We start from the raw sequence: 22,613 nt of genomic DNA, 5'->3' as shown, positions 1-22,613 counted from the left end.
CAATTTTCTTCTACTGCAGAAGGTGAAGGAATCTGAAGCAGTTGAGAAGAGAGAGAAGGCAGAGGTTCATTATGCAAGAACTTTATCATCCTCTAAATTACAAGGATAGATAAAGGCTATCTATGAATACCTTATTATAGACACTCTTCATTTTTGTAAATTAAATTTATTCTTTAAAAAAAATCAAGCCAAACCATTTATGCACAAGAAAAATGCATGTCCCAAAAAGTCTTTTAGGCACCTCCTTTCAAAGCAGAATGCCTCAAATGTATAGCATGCATTTTATGGGCATTACTTTTTTTTTTTTTAATAAGAAATATTTTATTTATTTTGAATTTTACAATTTTCCCCCTAATCTTGCTTCCCTCCTCCTCTCACCCCCCCCCCCCCCCACAGAAGGCAATCTGTTAGTCTTTTTTAATAGGTTTTTTTTTTGAAAGGGAAATGGGGTTAAGTGGCTTGCCCAAGGCCACACAGCTAGGTAATTATTAAGTGTCTGAGACCGGATTTGAACCCAGGTACTCCTGACTCCAAGGCCGGTGCTTTATCTACTACACTACCTAGTTGCCCCAGTCTGTTAGTCTTTACATTGTTTCCATGGTATACATTGGTCTAAGTTGAATGTGATGAGAGAGAAATCATATCCTTAAGGAAGAAAAATAAAGTATAAGAAATAGCAAAATTACATAAGAAAATGATTTAAAAAAATTAAAGGTAATAGTATTAGGTCTTTGTTCAAACTCCATAATTCTTATGGTATTCTCCATTGCAGATAGCCCAGAATTGTGCCTGATTGTTGCATTGATGGAATGAGCAAATCCATTGTGGTTGACTGACAACGCCAAGTTGCTGTTAGTTAGTACAATGTTCTTCTGGTTCTGCTCATCTCACTCAGCATAAGTTTATGCAAATCCTTCCAGGCTTCTCTGAATTCCCATTCCTCCTGGTTTCTAATAGAACAATAGTGTTCTATCACATACATATGCCATAGTTTGTTAAGCCATTCCCCAATTGAAGGACATTCACTTAATTGCCACCACAAACATGGCTACTATGAATATTTTTGTACAAGTGGTGTTTTTACCCTTTTTCATAAACTCTTCAGGGTATAGACCCAGTAGTGGTATTGTTGGATCAAAGCGTATACACACATTTTTGTTGCCCTTTGGATGTAATTTCAAATTTCTCTCCAGAAAGATTGGATGAGTTCACAGCTCCACCAGCAATATATTAATGTCCCAGATTTTCCACGCCCCTTCCGACATTGATCATTGTCCTTTCTGGTTATATTGGCCAGTCTGAGAGGTGTGAGGTGATACCTCAGAGATGCTTTAATTTTTATTTCTCTATTAAGTAATGATTTAGAGTAATTTTTAATCTGACTATGGATCGCTTTGATTTCCTCATCTGTAAATTGCCTTTGCATATCCTTTGACCATTTGCCAATTGGGGAATGGCTAGGTTTTTTAAAAAAAATTGACTCAGTTCTCTGTATATTTTAGAATTGGTTCCTTTGTCAGAAATACTAGTTGTAAAAATTGTTTCCCAATTTACTACATTTCTTTTGATCTTGGTTACAGTGGTTTTGTCTGTGCAAAAGCTTTTTAATTTAATGTAATCAAAATTGCCTAGTTTGTTTTTAATGATGTTCTCCATCTCTTCCTTGGTCATAAACTGCTTCCTTTTCCATAGATCTGACAGGTAAACTATTCCTTGATCTCCTAGTTTGCTTATAATATTGTTTTTTATGTCTAAATCCTATATACATTTAGATCTTATCTTGGTATAGGGTGTGAGTATGTGTTGGTCTAATCCAAGTTTCTGCCATACTAACTTCCAATTTTCCCAACAGTTTTTAAGGAAGAGGTAGTTTTTATCCCAATAACTGGACTCTTTGGGTTTATCAAACAGCAGATTACTATAATCATTTCTTGCTATTGCACCTAGTCTTTTCCACTGATCCACCAATCTATATTTCTTAGCCAATACCAGACACTTTTGGTGATTGATGCTTTATAATATAATTTTAGATCTGGTACGGCTAAGCCACCTTCTTTTGCACTTTTTTCATTAAATCCCTGGAAATTTTCAACTTTTTATTTCTCCATATGAATTTACTTACAATTTTTTCTAACTCTTTAAAGTAATTTTTTTGGAATTTTGATTGGTAGGGCAATAAACAGGTAGTTTAATTTTGGTAGAATTGTTATTTTTATTATATTAGCTTGACCTATCCATGATCAGTTGATATTTGCCCAGTTATTTAAATCTGATTTTATTTGTGTGAGAAGTGTTTTAGAATTATTTTCAAAAAGTTTCTGAGTCTACCTTGGCAGGTAGACTCCCAGGGATTTTATATTGTCTGAAGTTATTTTGAATGGGATTTTTCTTTCTAGCTCTTTCTGCTGTATCTTGGTAATTATATATAGAAATGTTGAGGATTTATGAGGGTTTATTTTATATCCTGCAACATTGCTAAAGTTGCTAATTATTTCTAGTAGTTTTTTAGATGATTTTTGGGGATTCTCTATGTATACCATCATATCATCTGCAAAGAGTGAGAGTTTTGTCTCTTCCTTCCCCATTCTATTTCCTTCAATATCTTTTTCTTATTGCTGAAGTGAAGCTAACATTTCTAATACAGTATTGAATAGTGGTTTTTATTTTTTAATGAAAACTCAAAGGAAAGCTCTGTAAGAGAGTAATACACATTATTCACTGGTTTTACTTAGCAAGTACCCATTAAGTATGGGCTTCACTTAGTGTGTTAAATAACACTTTGAACCCTTCTTTAATCCCTTCTTCCCATTTTTTTGAAGTTCTTTGGTTTTATCCAATAATCATGATGTAGATAGGAATAAATTTCCAGATCTGTATGTTGAATCCCTGCTTAATTTATATGTAATATTCTATTAAATGAAGATATGCAAAGTGAGCTTGGCCTTTATTCCTATTTTAATGTATTTTTCATTATCATTATAATTAAGCAGTTGCTAAGTGTCAGAGCTTAATGAACTGTTGTAGGTGCTGTCCAAAGGAAATTAACTGAATGCAGTTCTTGCCTTGGGAGAGCACTGGTGAGGTTCATACTTGCATGCCCAAGATTATTTGTGGAAATCTAATCTTTTAGGAGAGAACATTTGTTAAAGTGGTGTATGACAGTGACATGCTGTAATTCTCAAGGGAGAGTTAGGAAAGTTTTTAGAGCCAAGGAGTGTCTTTTTTGCCTGGAAGAGACCTTAGAGATGATCTTTCATTAGCTTACCTTTCTAAGCCCATAACCAAGCAGTTGCTACTTTTATTTTTCTGATGGTGAGAACTACCTCAATGCAACTGTGGCCAGTTCTTTAAATGAAGGATGTGAGAGCCTGAGATTGGGAGATTCTTACTGACCCTATAGATGACACAGTGGATAGAATGCTGATTCTGGACTTGGAATGACTTTAGTTCAAATCCAATCTCTAACATAGTGGCTATTGTCATACTGGGCAAGTCATTTAGGTCACTGTCTGCTTTATTTGTAAAATGGGTATTCACCTCCTAGTATTGTGAAGATAAAATGATAAGATACTGTGATTATTCAGAGAAATTAGGGAGAGCTGTAAATCTGTGATTAATCCTCAGTGCATTTTGTAAATTAGAACTTGAATATTCAGAGGGGAAATTTTTCAAAAAAAGTTTTCTATTGTGTCTAAATTGAAATGAAAGTAGATCAAGTTTTTCTTTAATGGGTTATAGAACCAATGACTTAAAGTAAAAGACAACAAACTGAAGAAATAAACCTCCTCCCCCTGATTCCCAGTCCTCAAGGAGCTGTTAGTCATTTCCACTTACAGAAAATAACAGAATTACCTGCTTTCCCATGATCTTGCCTTATTTTTCCTCCTCTGCCAGGTGGTTGCAGAAATTTGACAAGTGATTGATTTGGTTTCAGAGGTTGCTGGAATTGCACAAAGTGTTTTTCATATTAGAAAAGACATGGTCATTTTTCCCACAAGTTTAAAGATTTATTGCCTCACACTAAAGTGTTGCAAATTAGGTTGTTTGTTATTTATTTTCTTCAGTATACAGTAATTGGTGTCATTAGCTGAAGGGCAAGTTTGATCCACATGGAGGGAGTGGGAAGCCTTTTAACACCCACTATTTATTTATTTGAAATATTTGTTGCAGGACTGGAGATTAGATGGGTGGACTGCTACTTCCCTTTCACTCATCCGTCTTTTGAGATGGAGATCAACTTTCAAGGAGAATGGATTGAGGTGCTGGGCTGTGGGATCATGGAGCAACAACTAGTCAATTCAGGTACTTACTCCATACTTTAGTGCTTCTTTGCAGTTTTTTCCCTATATTTTTCCATAAATCTTCTACACCAAGGATCTTTGCAACTCTTTGGAGCCCTTCTCTTAGTTCTCTTAGTATCCTCAAGGTATCTGCATATCATTCTTGGCTACCCCTCTGTATTCTCTCTCTTTTTCACTGTATGTCCCACTTATTTTCTTTTCTCATTAGCCATATTCTGGATAGTATATTTTATACTACTTGTTGTGCATGAACCATAATCCATAAAATGCCCAGAGAATATTTATATCCAAGATCATGGTGTTTGTATGCCACATGGTATACCCAGACATTATTGGTGTTAAAGACCCTGGCCAGTTTAAGATCCTCAAAAACACTGCACAGTCCCCTGAATAAGAGCCATCAGGACCTCTCTCACTATTACTCAAGGCTGAACTCAGCCATTGGCCAAGTTACAACACACTTGTTGACTGTTTACCTTGGGATGCACTTTTCACCCACTGTATTTCTTCCCTGTGACTAGTTAAAGTTGCTATCATAGGGTTTCATAGAATTCCATGCCTCTGTGCAATTAATTGATAGTGTCACCTGAGCATAGCATATTTGAGTACCATCACCATCAATAGGAAATTGTTGTTTTGATTGAACCCTGGGGAGATTCTGTGAATATAAGAAACACCTTAGCTAATATTGTCTCCTTATTTTGCATCTCACTGGATGTCAGGAGTCAACAGATAGCTGAACAAAGATACACCACCCCCCACCAGTCACTTGACTCACATACCCATATTTATCCTAGGCTTGAATGGTTTTTAATAATAGTGGGAGAGGTTGTGTCCAACAAGAGCTTCCAATGCTAAGTTTTGTTCTACATAGTCAACCATTTATAAAATAATGCAATTTTTTCAAAAGACAAAATAAATGAAGGTCTCGATTCTTGATAAGGGTCTGTATTAGCAAAGTCTTGTGAACCCATTCATTTTTCATGTTAAAGTGTATATATGCACTCTAGGTCTCCAGATATGAAACACAGACCATTCATGTGGATCTTGCCAGTGTTATATCATATTGTGATAATAAACTTACATGTCTTTCTTGACAATTTTGCTTTTTTGTTTATAATTTGTAATTATAATGCCTAAGTTTGGCCCAGGAGAAGAAATGAGAACTTGCTTTTCTCCTTTGCAGAGGCAGGTTACCTGAGTGTGGAACACTGCATGTTCTCTAAGATAAGATGTTTGTGTTAGTTAGTTTTGTTGAATTTCTCTCTTCTTGTTTTATTCTTTGTTATAAGAAGTGGCTTTATGGGCATGGAAGGATTAAAGGATATATTTTAAAATTAAAGTAATGTAAAAACAAAGCATATTGATACAGTTTTTTACAAAAACATTGTCCTTACCAAGATTCACCAGGAAAAACAAAAACAAAGCCAGAAGAAAGCATAAATGTCAAAGGGAGCCTGAATTAATTTGCTTATTTATTTAAATTTTTTATTGGTATCTTTACTGTATTTTTGCATTATGATTATTCATGTCACCAGAATACTTTTAGGAGATTAAAAATAATTGAGACACTGGACACAGAGCAGGCTTGCTTTTATATGATGGGAGGAGAATGTTTCATCATCCACCTTCTGCAATCAGTATTGGTTACTGAATTCAAGCTAACTGCCATCATTTATTAACTATATCTGGAAAACAGTCTTCTTTCTTATGAATCTACATTAATTCACCTTTATTCACATTTAAAATAAGCAGGACCTACCCTCTCCCCTCTACAGAACTTGTTAAGAAACAAGACTCTAGAGCATTTTGTCTTGAGAAATTGGTTTACCTCTGGAGCTTTGATTAGGGCTCCTGTATCTGCCTAACATTCCCAAATCAGCAGTAAAATAGAGGTTGGAAAATACAGGCATTTTAGGATCACAGGATTTAGTTCTGGATGGTACTTTGGAGATTAACTAATCCAATCTCTTCATTTTATAGATCAGTCAATAAGCTCATACTTTCTTTAGTAGTGTGCTAGGCATTGAACATCCAATGACAGAAATAAAATAGACTTTGCCCTTAAGGAAGCTTACTTTCTATTGGGGAAGACCACATATGTCTGTAACCAAATATACCAAATGTATTCCTAATAAATAGGTAGTCGTTGGTACAGTACTGGAGTTCAAATGAGCTGGACCTATAGACTTTGGAGTAAATTTCATAGAGAAGATGAAAGAGACAAAAATAGAAGAAAAACAAAAATGTTTACCTGGGACAAGATTTTAACACATTTAGGGTGTGAGATATGGAAGAACTGATGAGAAAATTGAGAACTGAAGAAATTAAGTGATTTATGTAAGGTTGTAGGTAGTCAATAGCAGAACTGGGTCTTGGTCCTTTGATTATAAATCCATATTTTTTTCATGACAGTGCCTCACCTCAGACAAAATGCAGTTACAGAAATGAAGCTTAGATAAAGCACAGGACAACAAAGCGTAGGTTAACATTTCTATAATATAGTAGAACAGAAAAAAAAGTTAATGATACATGAAACTACAATTATATAAAACTTTCTATTTCTTTTAAATATATAATAAAGTTTTATTTCTTTTTGGCTATCATTATACACACATTTATATAAATATTTACAAATCTATCTGTGTATGTGAATATATATATATATGTATACATACTATTTATATATAAGTAATACCATTCTATACATACCCAATTATATGTCAATAAACTTAGCAATTTAAGTAAAATGGAAGAACATTTGCAAAAATATAAATTGCCTAGATGAACAGAAGAGGAAATAGTTACCTGGTGAAGACATTTGAATCAGAAGCCACTCCCAACACTTTTACTATACACAGAGGTATTAGAGATGATGGAAATAACTTCTGCAAGTCCTTTGGACCTGTGTGAGGAGTGGGGTAGGGGAGAGATAGCATGTCATTATTGTCTAGAATGATGCAAATCTTTTGTACACTTCTTGTATTAGTGAATATATCCATAAGGCTTGCATAAGGTTCAATCAACTCAGTAATGAGATACACTGAACATGAGGTGCTATCTCTGCTCCTTGAAATTCTGAGCCAGACTAGCATAACTACAAAAGTACATTTTCCAATTTTCTTGATGGTTTTTTATCAGGTTTATTCAGTCAGTAATTGGTAGAATTTAGTTATCTGAAACAAGTTTCCAAACCATTATTGCACACTAATGAGGCTCTGCTATTCTCCTGTTAAATCAATCCTATCATGGATTCTTGGGGAAAAAAATGAAGAAATTGAAAACTGACAATGTAAAATCATAATACATTTGAGAGAAGAGCTGATGAGATAGGGGTGTCAGTTTTGAGGGATATAGAAAATTGGAAATGCAAAATTGTTCATTGATAGAGATAGTGTAAAAAGACAGAAAGAGAAGAATAGAAGGGTTAAAAGAAGATGTACAAACTTTTATTTTGGACATTCTTATTTTTAAATTGCAGTTATTATGACAAATCCTTGCAAGAAATTTATATATGAAGTCCATATTTGGCACCTTTAATCATTAAATATTTTCAGTGCTGTGCATCATTGTCATTTAAATATAAGTTCATTAAAGATAACTATCTGATTTGCCCTAAGGCTTATGGAAGCCTGCATAATTGAGATACAACATTAATGCTCCAAATTCCCTTTTGTCAGTTTCATTGTTTTCTTTCTTCAAGCTATCCATCAGAAATACTGACTGTCCTTTACTCTGTCTCTGTCTGTCTGTCTCTGTCTCTGTCTCTCTCTCTCTTGCTCTTGCTTTCGTTTACTCTCACTCTCATTCTCTCATTTCCCTTTGAGATCTAGCATGAATTGAGTGGGCTCACACCATAGACTATAAATTTGGGACTCACTACAAATTTGGGAGTCAATTGCCTACTAATGATTTTTGCAAGTCATACTGAGAGAGAAAATAGAGGGAAAAGAGAACAGGGCTTAGGATAGAGCATTGAGGTATGCCCACAATTAAGATAGACCTCTTCATCCCTCTCTCTCTTCAGGCAGTTCTCTAGAAATATAGACTTGTTGCTGAGTAGCATTAGTGGAGGGTCTTTCCATATGTGCACATTCCTGTTTGTACCAAAAATAAACCAACACAACAAAATTGCTTGAATAGTAGATTGAAGTAGACATAGTATTCTTTAGCAAAGTATTTGAAATAATGCCTTATATGAACTATGTGGACAAAATGAATAATTATGAGTTACTTGGGTAGCTTTGGAACTGGTCAAATGACTGGATTGAATGAGTAACAGTTAATGGTTTTATTTTGTCATGGAAGAAGAAAATATGGAGTGTCCCCAAGCAGCTGTGTTTGACTCAGTGTTCCTTAGCATTTTTATCAGTGCCTAAGATAAAGGCAGAGTTGACATTCAATTTCTTGTCATGAAGCTAAGGAGGGAATACACAGCATGTCTGATGGCAATGAAACAGCCAACATATATTTATTAAGCTCCTATCAGGTACCATAAGCCATGCTCAATATTGAAGGTTACAAAGACAAAAATGAAATAATCCCTGCCCTTGAAAAGTTTACATTCAGTCAGGGGAGGCAGCATATACTCATATAAGAATATACATTGTATTTATAAGGTGATATCTGTGGAAGAAGCACAAGTACATAGAGTTTGCATCTAAACTGCTAATTGAAAAGGACATCTCACTACAACTGAGCCATTTGCCTGAAGAATTCTACAGAGAAACCCACTATTATCTGAGGCAGCCCATTTCATTTCTGTATAGTTCTATTAGTATCATTTTCCTTGTATAAAACCTCAGTAGTTCTCTCCCACTTCTATCTATCCAATTGCTCCAAACTTTTTTACTCTGGAACAGGTAAAGTAAATCTGATTTCCCTTACATAAGACAACCCTTCACATCTTTACTTGAAGGCAGTTTTATGTCACCATAAGTTTTGTTTTTCCCTTCTCTAGACTAAACACTCCAAGTTCCTTTAACTGATATTTATGATATGTCATGGTTTCCAGTTTTCTCATATTTTCCAGACATGTTATGAATTGTTTTGTTTTTGTTTTTAAATTTTTTTTTAGCTATCATGTTGTACTATTGATACATGATACTCATGATTACTAAAAATCCCAGGTCTCTTTTGCCTAAATTTGTGAATAGTAACATAACTCTGCACTTTGAAGTTAATTTTTTTAGACACGAATATGTGACATAACGTTGATTTTATTAGATTAGTTCATTATTCTGACCTGTTGAAATTTTATGTGTGTGTGCGTGTGTATATATACATGTATACACACGCACACACACACACATACACAATTATCCCCATTTTACAGGTAATGAAACTTGAGAACAAGCCATAAAGAGTTTAGTTTACTTTCTGAAAATCTTGTAGTTCGTAACTGGTTGAACCAGATTTAATTTGAAGTGCTTTCACTCCAAATCCAGTACTCTTTACATTATATTGTAGATTTGATCCCTCTTGGTACCTTCTCTTTTGAATAAAAACGTGAAATTGCTCTTTTAATTTAGAGACATGGCATTTCTATTCTTGTTTTGTTGAGTATAAATATTTTCATGTGTGTAAAATGAGGTTTAATTTTTTTTCTCATGACTTGTATCTTTAAGGGAATTTAGTCAATCTTAAGATTTGATTTGCTTCATAACAGAATCATTTGAATGGAAATGAGATTGTTGGGGGATTTTTGTCGTTTGTCTTTTTTTTCCCTTGATGAAGCAGTTGGAGTTCAGTAACTTGCCTGGGGTCACACAGTGTCAAGTGTCTGAGAGAAGATTTGAACTCAGGTCCTCTTGATTCCAGGGTCAGTGTTCTATTCTCTGTGACCTTGTGATCCCCCCCTCCCCATTTTTTTGTTATCTTTAAAGAATATAGTACTATCATATGACCCAGAAGTAGTCTTTTTAAAATGGTGATTAAAAAAAAAATTTAATGAAGTGATTTTTAGTGATACCCCCCCCAAGACTGTCTTCTTCTTTTTTTTAAACTTTCAGGAAAGTTTATAGACTGAAAAAAAGATGAGAAAATGTAACGTATCTGACACTGTAACAAAAACAATTGCTTTGAAAAACAAATTGAGGAGAAGAAATTGAAGAATCATCGAATTGCCTGAAATGTATGACCACAATAAAAAGAGCCTAGAAATCACATTTCATGAAATCATAAACGATCTCTTAGAATCATAGGACAAAGTATATAAAGAATCTATTATCCACCACCTCCTCAAGTATATCCCCAAAACCTAGAACTTTCTGGTCAAAGAACAAAGTGTAAAAGAAACCAGAAAGAAAGACTTCAAGTATCAAGGAATGACAGTCAGGATTACATAAAATTTAGTGGCTACCACTCTAAATGATAACTTAGGAAACAATATTCCAGAAGGTAAAAGTTACAAGCTTAAAACCAATAACAATTTACCCAGCAAAACTGAACCCACTCTCACTAGGGGGGAAAATGGATTTTTTTAATGAAATAGAATAATTACAAGTATTTCTGATAAAAGACCTAGAATCTCTGAAATCTAAACATTTGAAGGTAAAGGTGAACTCAAAATCATAAGGAACTGAATGAAAAACTTTTTGTATTATAATGTGGGAAGATGATATATGTATTTTCTCAGAACTCTATCATCATCAAGGTTCATATTGGTAATCTATTTGGGCAGAGGAACTGGGAATGGTCTGAGTGCAATATTCCCAATAAAATCATTTCAGGGTTAAAATTGCTAGTGAAGTCCTCTCAGGCTTAAGAAATATTAAAGAAAGAACAATTATTTTTAAACTTTTTCTAGAAGAAAGCCCCTTGTATTCCTAACAGGTGGCTCACTTTCCTAACTTTTGATAAGACTGCTTTTACTGATTACTAGAAGGATAGTAGACTTTTTCCTATGAGAAAAACTTTGCATTCCAAAGAAGCTCATAAGCCTCTTTTTGTTTGATGATAAGTAGACTGTTCCTAGACCTTGTATTCCAAGACAAGTTACATTACTTCAATAAGAGTTATAATCTTGAAGGTTATTCTCACCATTTGGGTGGTGAGGTAATATTTTATGAAAACCTTTCTTTTCTTTGTTGCTGGGGTAGATTTCACAAGTAGAAGGTAACTCTGAAGACTAACCAAGGAGTTGACAGAGAGGGATGATGGGGGGAGTGGGGAGAGGATCATGTTAGGCCTTATAATCTTGCTTGACTGTCAATTCGGGGCAGCTCCTTAATCTTCACTACCTTTGTGAGACTTGGAGTGTGCCCTTTTCTCGAGAAAAGCCAAAATAAACTTTTTTTTTTTGCTCAGAGGAGTCTCTTTTTTTTAAGTGGATTTTTATCCCACACAGTGATAATATGTTTCAATAATCCTTATAATAAGGGGTATGTGGTTACGGGAGCAAAATGTTGGAAAAATTATCTAACAAAATCAGATTGCAAAAGTAGATGTCTAGAATCTAGGGAATGGACTAGACATGTCAGAAATAAATCATAGGATCATAGGTCTAAAGCAAAAAGGGATTTGGGATGGAAGTCTAGGTCATCCAACACACAAAGCTCTTATCATAATACCACACTGCCTGTACAAGTCAGGAATACATGGCATGTAGAGAATAGTAGTCTAATATTCCATTTAATTAATGCCTACCTGTGGTTTATTTATTTTTACAGCAACCATTTATTAAGCTATTATGGACACTTTGCTAAGTAAGTGGAAGAATATAGAAGTAATATTTGCAATTGAGTATTTGTCTTTGTGTGTCTTTTGTTATGGTGCCTTTAAGTTGAGAGCCCCAAGGGCCTTAATATCATCATGATACTATTGTTCCATAGATTGGTTTCATTAGAATTAAATAAATTCAGATGGCATAATAACTAGATAAGATTCCCTGCTCTCAAATTTTTCTAATCATCTTTTGCCATATTTCAGCCCTGATTTTACTCCCACCATTCGCCATTTCTGCTGCTAATCACAGTCTTTTGTATGCAGCAAGAGGAAGTCTCTGAGTACATTATAAATTTATATTATCTATAGGGACAACTAGGTGTCATAAAGGAGTCTGGAGGTAAGAAGACTCCTCTTCCTGAGCTCAAATCTGGGCAAATCACTTAACCCTGTTAACCTCAATTTCATCACCAAAAAAATGAACTGGAGAAGGAAATGACAAACCTCTCTAGTATCTTGACTAAGAAAACTCCAAATGGAGCCAGACATCATGGAAACAAATTCTACCTGAAGTGGATTCTCCCTACAGTCATTTTATTCTTCTTTATTTGATTCTGTTTCTCACTCCCCACAAAAGCTATTTCAAACATTTCCTTCCCTCTTCAAATCTCTTCCCTCTCAGGAGAGGACTTCTTGCTTTACCAAGGAAATTGAAATTATTTGACATGAGCTTGCTGTTCTCCCAGTCTCTTCTTCCCCATCTCCTTGCCATTTGACTTCCCCTTAGAACACTACTGAAATTGTTCTATCTAGAGTTTCCAATGTTATCTTAATTGTCCAGTATGATGGGCTTTTTTTCAGTCCTTATCCTTCTGGATCTATCTGCTTCCTTTGACACTGCTCTCCACTCCTCCAGGATAATCTTTCCTCGCTGGGTTTTCATGATAATATATTTTCCTGGTACTTCTTTCTTTCTGTTTAATTTTTCTGTCTTTTTTTGTTGTTCATCATCATTATGTCCTCTGACAGTGGGTTTCCCCCAAAGTTCTATCCAAGGCTCTCTTCATTCTCTGTCTTGAGAATCTCATCAGCTTAACATGGGGTCGTCATCTATATGCAGACAATGTGTAGGTGTATGAACCAACTCCACTCTCTCCTTTAGACTTCAGGCTCATGTCACAATTTGCCTTTTTTTTTTGACATTTCAATCTAATTGTCCTAGAAAATCTCAAGCTCAACATGTACAAAACTGATTTCAGTAGCCCCAAGAAGTCCCTTCTTTCACACTTTCCCGTTTCAGTTGAGGCTCTCCCATCCTTCTATGCTGCCAGGTTCATGATCCTGGCATAATTTTGGTCTTCTCAGCATCCCTTATGCCACATGTCCAATTAATTGCCAAATCTTGCTGTTTTTACCTTCATGACTTCTCTTGCATTCAGCTCTTTCACTCTTCCTTAATTTGGATCATCACCGCTCGCCTAGATTATTACATCACCCTAATTGTTCTTCTTATTTCAAGTGTCTTCCCACTTAAGTTTCCATACTTCATAATGCTGCCAAAGCGATTTTTCCATAGCCACCCAATGACTGTGTCAATCTCCTATTCTCTCTGGTGGCTTGCTATTACATTTCACTTTTTTTGTTCTATTGCTTTTCAGATAAAATTTAAACTCCTTTGCTTAGTTTCTAAAACCTTTCACATCCCCACACCCTTCTCTTTCTAGTCCTTTTGGCATTTTCTCTATGCCTCAGTCACAGTACTAGATTTCTGTCTGGGGAATGCCTTTGCACTAATAGTCTCATGAGCACCCTCTCTGCTTCAACCCCCCCACCCCTTTTAGAGTCCTTCTCTTCCTTCCTTCAACAATTAGCTCAAGCACCACTTTCTACATGAAATCTCTTCTGATTCCTCCTTCCAACTGTTAGCACTTTGCACCTATTTTTATTTATTCATTTTATATTTATAATTTAAATAGCCATGTGGAGCATACATATAGTTGTCATATATAGAACTTATATTTGTAAATATGAATACATGTATAGCATATATGTTTAAATATATGTAGGTGCATATGTAAATTTAAGTATATTTATACATGTGTTCAATGAATTGTAAGTACCTCATTTTGTCCCAATGTTGAATCTGAATGTTGCATATCATTAGAGTCATCTCTGAAAATTTTTCATTAGAGAAATTTTTTCTTTAATCTGTTCTAAAAATTTTCCAGGAGTCAATGTCAACCTTGCTAGCTTACAACTTGAAACAGCTACTTCTGTCTTTTTTTTTTTTAAACTGGACCATTTTCACATCTCTGGTCCCAAAGGCATATGTCTAGTATGATTCCTGAATGATAACTAGGATCATTAGCAGTCATATCTACAAGTTCTTTCCTTAACCTGGAATTTAGTTCATATGAATAAGGTGGCAACTTTATTGAAGGCAGTTATATGTGTTCTTATTATCTCTGTGCTTATCTTGTGTTTCATTTCTCTATTACTCATTTTTATTCTATACTTCCTAATCCCCAAAATCAGTCTCCTTGATAGAGAAAACAAACAAAATTAGAGGTGCATGGATTGCCTTCTCCTCATCATTTATCCTTATCTTCCTACCCATGACAAGAGAAGGTTCTGTCCTTGTCTCTATTATAATTTTTTAAAAAATCCATAAACTTTTTTATTGTCCTTACATTTATGACTTTCCTCAATTCAAACTGAATATTAGTCTTCTTCATGCAATTCTTACAAGACCTTACAACTTTGTACCTTGCATCTTTGTCATCTTCAGATTTCTGCCCACATTTTATATGTCTGACCTTTTAAAATTTGAGTTGCTTATTGAGCTTCCTGTTCAGTCACATGGACTTTTTATTTACCACCCTCTTTTTTACCTATTCTGGGCTCTCACGGGACTGCTATTAGAGGAAAGTAATAAAACTTCTGATTAGGTAGAGAAAGAAGAACAGAGACTCTCTTTTCCACTCTAGCCCAAAAGAAACACAGAAACATTCTTCCGAGTCAGACTTTGAAAAAGAGCTTTTGTCCTCTGAGCCTCTGCCCTTTAGTTTTTTCAAACTATGATGTATATGCATTTTTAGTGTTACTGATTCTCCCATGGCAGGAATATGAACATGTTGTTTCATTTCTTTCTCTTTTCCTCTTTGACCTCACAGATATGAATTCCCTTCCTACATGAGGAAATTAGGTAGAACAACATTATAAAGCTGATCTACATTTTATTCAAAGGCCAGAAAAGTTTTCCACAAAAAAGAAAAAGCGGCTTCTTAGGGACTCTCCCAGAGACTGTGTTCTGTTAGATTCTTCTTTTAATACTTGCCTCAAGGGACAACTAGGTGGCACAGTGGATAGAGCACCAGCCCTGGAGTCAGGAGGGACCTGAGTTCAAATCTGACCTCAGACATTTAATAATTGCCTAGGTGTATGACCTTGGGCAAGTCACTTAATCCTATCGCCTCAAATAAATAAATAAATAAAAATTAAAAAAACTTGCCTCATAAATTTAACTAAGCTTATTTATACCTTTTTATTTTTATTTTTTCAATTTTTACAAGGCAATGGGGTTTAAGTGACTTGCCTAGCATCATACAGTTAGATAATAAAGTGTCTGGGGATGGATTTGAACTCAGGTCCTTCTGACTCCAGGGCTGGTACTCTATCCACTGTTCCACTTAGCTGCCCCCAGCTTACATTTTTTTAGTCACTTTGATCCTTAGGAAAATTATATTTAAAATTGTCTGATCTTGCCATATCATCTAAATGCTGTTAGGCCCAGTAGTACTTTATATTTCATTATTCTTATTCTAGGAGCTTTAATAGTCTGTTCTGTGGTCAACCAGGTGCTGATCTCTCCAATGGAAAGAGGAAATCCTTAAGGTCTTACAGAACTCCTGCTAGTGTTATTATGAGGCTCTTTCTCCTATCTTACCTATTACTTTTAGAATACATAATCAAATAATAGTCAAATGACAGCCAAAACCTCATTATTAGAGGTTCAGTATGTTTTTCATGAGTATGGTCTCCTTGAAAGAATATTGTACTCTTTGATTCAGAAATCTCATTGTTATACTTATGCTCAAAGGAGGTCAAAGACAGAAAGAAACACCAGAATAGTCATTGTAATGTTATTTGTGATTTCAAAGACCTGGAAACAAAACACAAAATAGTTAAAAAGAAAGAACTGGAAAGGATTCAAATAAAAGAAGATGCTTGAGTTGGCTCTTGAAGTAAGAAAGGCATTCTCTGAAATTGAAGTGAACAAGGAGTGTGTTCCAGACATGGTGGATGTCCAGGGCAAATGTTTAGGAAGGGATATCTGTGCAATATTTAAAAAATAGAGAGAAGATAAATTTTTCTATATCTAGCAGTATGGGAAGGGGAGAAATGTCCAATCAGGATAAATAGGTTGAAGCCAGGTTGTAACTGTCTTTAAAAACTAAATAGAGAAATCTATATTTCACCCTAGAGGCAATATGGAGCCACTGTTCTTGTTGAACTTTTGCAGCATTGTGGAAGATGACCCAGGACGATGTGACTCTAGAGAAAGGAATACAAATTAGGAGATGGATGAAGAGGCACTCTGATTATGGAATAAATGTTTCCCAACCTTCTGTTTCCCAGGAACAAACTACTTGTTTGGTCCAGATTCTTATGGGAATCCTTGAGATACTCTTTTTAGCCTTCCTCTTTTCATTTTCAAATTATTGGTTATCTATGCCTTATATGCCTTCCCTTCCTGGTCCCAAAGCAAAATTATCATATTATCTTCCTCTGTCTCTGTCACTTTTCAGAAAGGATAACAGGTATGGCCTAGATTTATATTTGTTTGCATTACTTTCTGACTCTTGTCTCATTGAATATGTAGATTTTCTTTGGTTGCAGATGGGCAATAGTGTAGAATAGTGGAAAAAATGCTGGAAAGTTGGAGGACTTGGCTTCAAATCCCATTTCTGTCATTTGGTACCCATGTCACTGTACCTAGGTTCTTTATCTGTAAAATGAGAATACTGGACAAAATGATCTCAAAGGTTTATTTCTGCTTTAAATTTATGATCCAATTAACTTTCCTTTCTATTGTCTTTTTATGAGTCTCTTTGGAATTGAAGAGAAATCCAGGAAATTCAGCAATATTCTGGTTGCCAAGTATGTCTGATTCTGTGAGAAGGATCAGTCAGAATCAGGGCTAGGGTCAGGGTGATAGGGGATATAGAACCTTGGTGGAGCAAAGTAACCTTAATGGACTCTTTTAAAATCCAACCCATATTTTCAACAACATTGATAGAAACTTGCATAAAATGTTAATGCCAAGGGGCAGCTAGGTGGCATAGTGGATAGAGTGTCAGCCCTGGAGTCAGGAGGACCTGAGTTCAAATCCAGCCTCAGACACTTATTAATTACTTAAATAGCTGTGTGACTTTTAGGCAGGCCTGCTTAACTCTATTGCCTTGCAAAAACCAAATAAATAAATAAAAATAAAAAAATAAATATCACACAGATGAATTTGATATTTGGAAGAATTTAAACTGACCTAAGGAAGGGGCTTTATATAGCACTTACCTCTCATGTTATTTGTGATTTCACTGCTGTAGAGTCTTGTCAATATAGGTCTCAGTCCCTCTGCTGCTTGATTAGTGATCATGAGCTATGTTTGATGAATAGCCTTTTTCATCTTAACTTGACCAAACCCCTACTCAAAGCTTTAAAGTTTGTTGTGGTGACTGTTACATACTTTCCAACTCAAGCGTCATGTTAGCACTATGATGATAAACTGAATTGAACTTTTTGTGAGGTTATCATACTATTTTGGGAAAAAAAGGGATAATATATCTCTGAGTTCAGTAAAAATCAGGAAAAATAAAAAGAATTTCTGTCCTGGATTTCTGTACACTAAGACAACTAGCTCTGAGAAACAACTATCTGATGGCTCTTCAGATTGTCACTCATCACAGATTAAATCTCAAGATTCCAAATCCAGTTTATTAGCAAGGTAGTACAGTGTTCTGCCTTCCAAACAACAACAGCGAGCCACACCCCCCACATGTATGTATATATGTATTTATATGTATATATAATTAAATTTATATTTATAAAGCACATATGCAACAAATATATATGATATATAAGATAAATATATATGTGTGTGTGTGTGTGTGTGTGTGTGTGTGTGTGTGTATACACACACATATGCTTGTGAGAATGGGGGAGTTAGGGTCTTTGTGTGTGTGTGTTTGTGTGTGTCTGTGTCTGTGTGTATAAAATAACTATTCCCCAACCCCTATTCCAACTAAACTAGGGGATAGCAAGTGATTTGTTATATAAAAATAATTTGAATTATAATACTAATGTTATAAAAGAAAATGACCTACTAAAATTTCTTGTTAATATCAAAATAAGGTAAACTGAAGCATAATATTTCAACCATGATCAATTTATTTGTAAAGCCTAAATTTATCAGTGAATAAGGTCTCAACTTCTCAGCAAAACCGAGATCCCAATTGAGAGGGACAGTTCCCTTTTATAGTTTTTGGGAAGTACATAACAAAGAGCACAAAGAGCAAGACTTTGTAAGCAGAATGCATGATTGATTATAAAAACTCAACATCATGAATGGCAAATTCATTATGATTGGTTAAAGATGAGTGGCTAGCAACTACTCTTCTTTCTGTCCTATGAGTAAGAAATGTTTATTGTTTGAGACTAGCTACAAGGTTAGAGATGATGGACCAGACTTCCTTGGATAACAAACCAGAATCTTTGAAGGATAGCTTGGTACTGTAAAGATACTAGACCAGTCTCCTTGGTGTCCAGGAGGACAGAATATTTTTTGATAAGAACAGTACAATGATTAGCAGGAAAAATGAATTTCTGAAATAAGGTCAGAGATAAAGAAGCATGACATAGGAAATTATAGGATAAAATCAATTAATTGTAAATGGGATCAATTAAAAAAGATAGAATCAGTCTGTTCATTTCATTTTAAAGCAACTGAAAATATTTCCATACAATAAAAGTTCTATTTAAGCTATTTATGAAACCTTGCCATATGGAAACATTTTAATTTTATAGACAGGTAAATGATATGTTCCATAATGACTCCGTATTAATTTCTGCCTCGCAAAATAATAATTTAGAAAACATTTATGATTCTTTGTGGGTACCTCAGTGTTTCTAGGTATTTTTCTTTTATCCTGTTATATAATGTTGGTATTTTAAACTGAAATTAACAGTCTTAGGAAATTGCTGAATTGTTATGCCTGTGCATGAAGTGACATAATTAAGCAAAATTTATACCAGATACTGAAACCTGGATGTATAAATTGGCATATCTCAAGTGGAATTATCATATGTTCCTTTTTTGTCCAGGCTTGTTTTTTTAAGGCTGATGGAAAATGAGAATTCAGCACAAGTATAAGAAAGAATAATGCTCTTTCCCACCAAATTTTCTCTTCTGTGATAGCATGAGGAGTAGATAGGTATGAGAAATGTCTGAAGGGAAAAAGGTAGGAGAGATAGGACTATCCTACCTTTGACAATTATAAACTATGTCCAAGGTTGCTTGGATAAAAGTCAGGTAATCTCCTTGGGTCTCTTTTGCCTATCTGTAAATTTAGATGGTTGATCTTCAAAAGAATTGAGTTAGGTGACTCAGAGTTCCCTTCTACTTCAAGATCTATCATTGTATGATTTGAAGATTCTGTATTTTAGACCAAGAACAGAAAAGAGTTACTGCCCAAGTATAGGATTTATAGGGAGAAAGGACCATAAAAATCATCTAGTTCAGCCCCTCCCCCCTTCCTTATTTTATGGGCAATTTAACTTAAGCTCAGAAAGAGCAAATGACTTATCTGAGGTTGTGTGTGTGTGTGTGTGTGTGTGTGTGTGTGTGTGTGCATTTGAAACCAGGACATCTGTCTAAAATCCCAAGGGTCTTCTGTTCCATCCCTAAATTATAAAAGCATTGTGAATGGAAACAGGAATCATAGTCAGGAGTTTGGTACCTAAATGAGATCCTTAAAATAATGGATACAGAAGAGGTGATTCAAGAAAAATCCAGAGTACTTTTGGACCTAGGCTATATGCCTATTTTTCTATTTTCTAGTTGAATTATATCAAATCAAACATACAGCCTCTGCTCATATGTTCATAACAGTCATTAATTTGATTTAATTTGATTTAGGTTTTTTGTAAGGCATTGGGGTTAAGTGACTTGTCCAAAGTCACATAGTTAAATAAGTATTGTGTGTCTGAGGTCTGATCTGAACTCAGGTCCTCCTGACTCCAGGGCCCCACTGTGCTACCTAGCTGCCCCCATTTATTTTATATTGATTTTTCTTATGTGCCTGTGTTTCTACCCAAACACCAAAGTGATAATTCTTGCCACACCTGGCTTTTAAAAAAATTAATTTTTTTATATTTTTAGCCATAATTTATTTTTCATTGAGAAACAACTAGAAAGGGAATGTTTTATCCCTGGGAATAGGGCTTTCAAGTATTCCCTGGGCTTTGAAATATCACCATTCCTTTGAAGGCTTTTTCCCTGTTTCTTCTAGGATAGAATCTAAACTTCCCTGGTTGGTTTTTAACATCCCTTATAGCCTGGCTTCCAGGCATTACAACCTCTGAAATTACCTTACCTATGTATATATTTTCAAGTGTACATTTCTTTTCTTTCTATAGAAAGTATGTTTACTGAAGACAGGAATTGTTTTAGTTCTGCTTTTACATACACACAATCTAGAAAAGTTACTATTGAACAGTAAGTGCTTAATTAATACTCATTAACTGATTGAAATGGCATTGATAGAGTGAGTAAACTGATAACTGGACTATATTGTTTCTAATAATCCTCACTTTCTCTTCTTGCACAGTCATCCCAGTCTCTAATCTTCCTATTTTGAAATTGTTTGATTGTCAAGGTTGGGTACCATACAAACCATGGATATTGATTATTCCTCAGGGAGCTAAATTATCATAGTCTTAGAGACCATAGTAACTCCCATCATACTCTTTCTAACATATTAGGGCCGGAAAACTACATGAACTTCTTGTGACAGAATTCAGACAATTATGAATCAGTAAATGTTTGAAGGTTAAATCAGTCAACAAGCTTTTATTAATTACCTACAATGTTACAGATATTATGCCTATTATTAAAGATACAAGGACACAAAGTTAATACTCCCCACTGTCATGGAGCTGACATTCTATATGCAGAAACAACATGTGTATACAAAAATATGAACAATATGTACTGAATATATTCATTGTTTTCAGTTATTTCAGTTCTGTACAACTCTTCTTGGCCCCATTTGATATTTTCTTAGCAAAGATCCTGGAATTGTTTGCCATTTTTTTATCCATCTCAATTTCACATATGAGGAAACTGAAGTACATGGAGTTTAGTGACTTGCTCAGGGTTACACAACTAGTATATGTCTGAGACTAGACACTTAGGTCTTTCTGACTCCAGACTCAATGCTCTATCCATTATGCCAGTAATTTGACACAGATTTGACACTTCTATCCTGTATTTTCAGTAAACTTTTCATGAGACTTTGCTGCTCAGTTAGGTTATCATTGAGGAGATCTTGTGTGCATGTCCTATATTAGTGATTAATTACTTCCTTCAGTACCTTGCATACTCATAAAAAATATCTTTAGATTTCACCACCTTCCCAACTTTTCTGCTTCTCAGGAGTCATCTGGAATCCATGTGTACTCAGAGCCTTTTCCCTTTAAAGGAGAGACCTCTCCTGGGTCAAGCATCACTTTCTGAGCAGTATACCTGTGATTTTACATTCTTTCTCCTTCTTTGTTCTAGACCTCTTGTTTTTTTGGGGGAGTCTCCCTTCTGTCCATGAATATGGTTTGGGAAGAATGAATTCCATTTATCTATTTTTATAATAAATATGCTTATAGAATAACATATCATTTCAGGACTTTCAGGGTCATTTCATAGCCTACCTCCCTACAGGCATACATCCAATATCTTCATTATAATTGATATTAAATAAACTGGGATAGTTACCTTGAACTTAATTTATACTTAAAAAAACCACTGCTTTTCATCTCAGTTTTATCCTCTCCTTTCATGTATAAGAAATAAGCCAGAAAGTTTTCATATGTTGCCTTCTAAGGCTCTATTATCTCAGACAGCTTCATTATGTTTGTGGGAATCGAGTATGCTCTGAAAGAATTAATCTAGCCTTACTTGCAATCTGTATATGTTTACATAGAATGAACAAACATTGCATTACATTTCATGGAAATTCAATTATGCTTGTCTCAAAGAAACATGTTCTGCTTTGTATTTAATTCCCAAATAAGTCAGTATGACAGTACTTTCACTGTCATCATTGGAATTTGGGTTGTCCTCATGGCACATTTCTTGGCTGCCTGGACAAATTGTCATCAGCATCAGAATATTAGGATAGTGCTGAGGCTGCTTGTCACCATAGCTGCTTCTAATCTTGGGATAATAGAGAAGGGAAGTGCCTTTTGGTCAGTGTCCATTTATGTGACCCAAGTTCTGTACAAATTGCAATCACATCTTAATGTTCTCATTAATAGATATTACAAATAATATTCTGCATCTCTTCTTTTTGACACTGGAATGTGTTTGTATTCATT

General features: G+C 34.9%; 1 protein-coding gene across 7 annotated transcripts in view; it reads left to right on the top strand.

Moving 5' to 3' along the window:
- The window catches only part of FARS2 (phenylalanyl-tRNA synthetase 2, mitochondrial), a 662,046-nt gene that overhangs the window by 234,986 nt on the left and 404,447 nt on the right, over positions 1–22,613 (top strand). For all 7 annotated transcript variants that reach the window (XM_074208467.1, XM_074208461.1, XM_074208465.1 and 4 more), the window contains one exon: positions 4,171–4,302. In XM_074208467.1, the coding sequence (XP_074064568.1) occupies positions 4,171–4,302 (132 nt within the window). The remainder of the gene's footprint in view (positions 1–4,170; positions 4,303–22,613) is intronic.

The sequence above is a fragment of the Macrotis lagotis genome, chromosome X, assembly GCF_037893015.1.
Source record: "Macrotis lagotis isolate mMagLag1 chromosome X, bilby.v1.9.chrom.fasta, whole genome shotgun sequence".
Lineage (NCBI taxonomy): Eukaryota > Metazoa > Chordata > Mammalia > Peramelemorphia > Peramelidae > Macrotis > Macrotis lagotis.
Note: the sequence above shows the minus strand (reverse complement) of the source record. Positions and strands in the feature narration are given on the sequence as shown.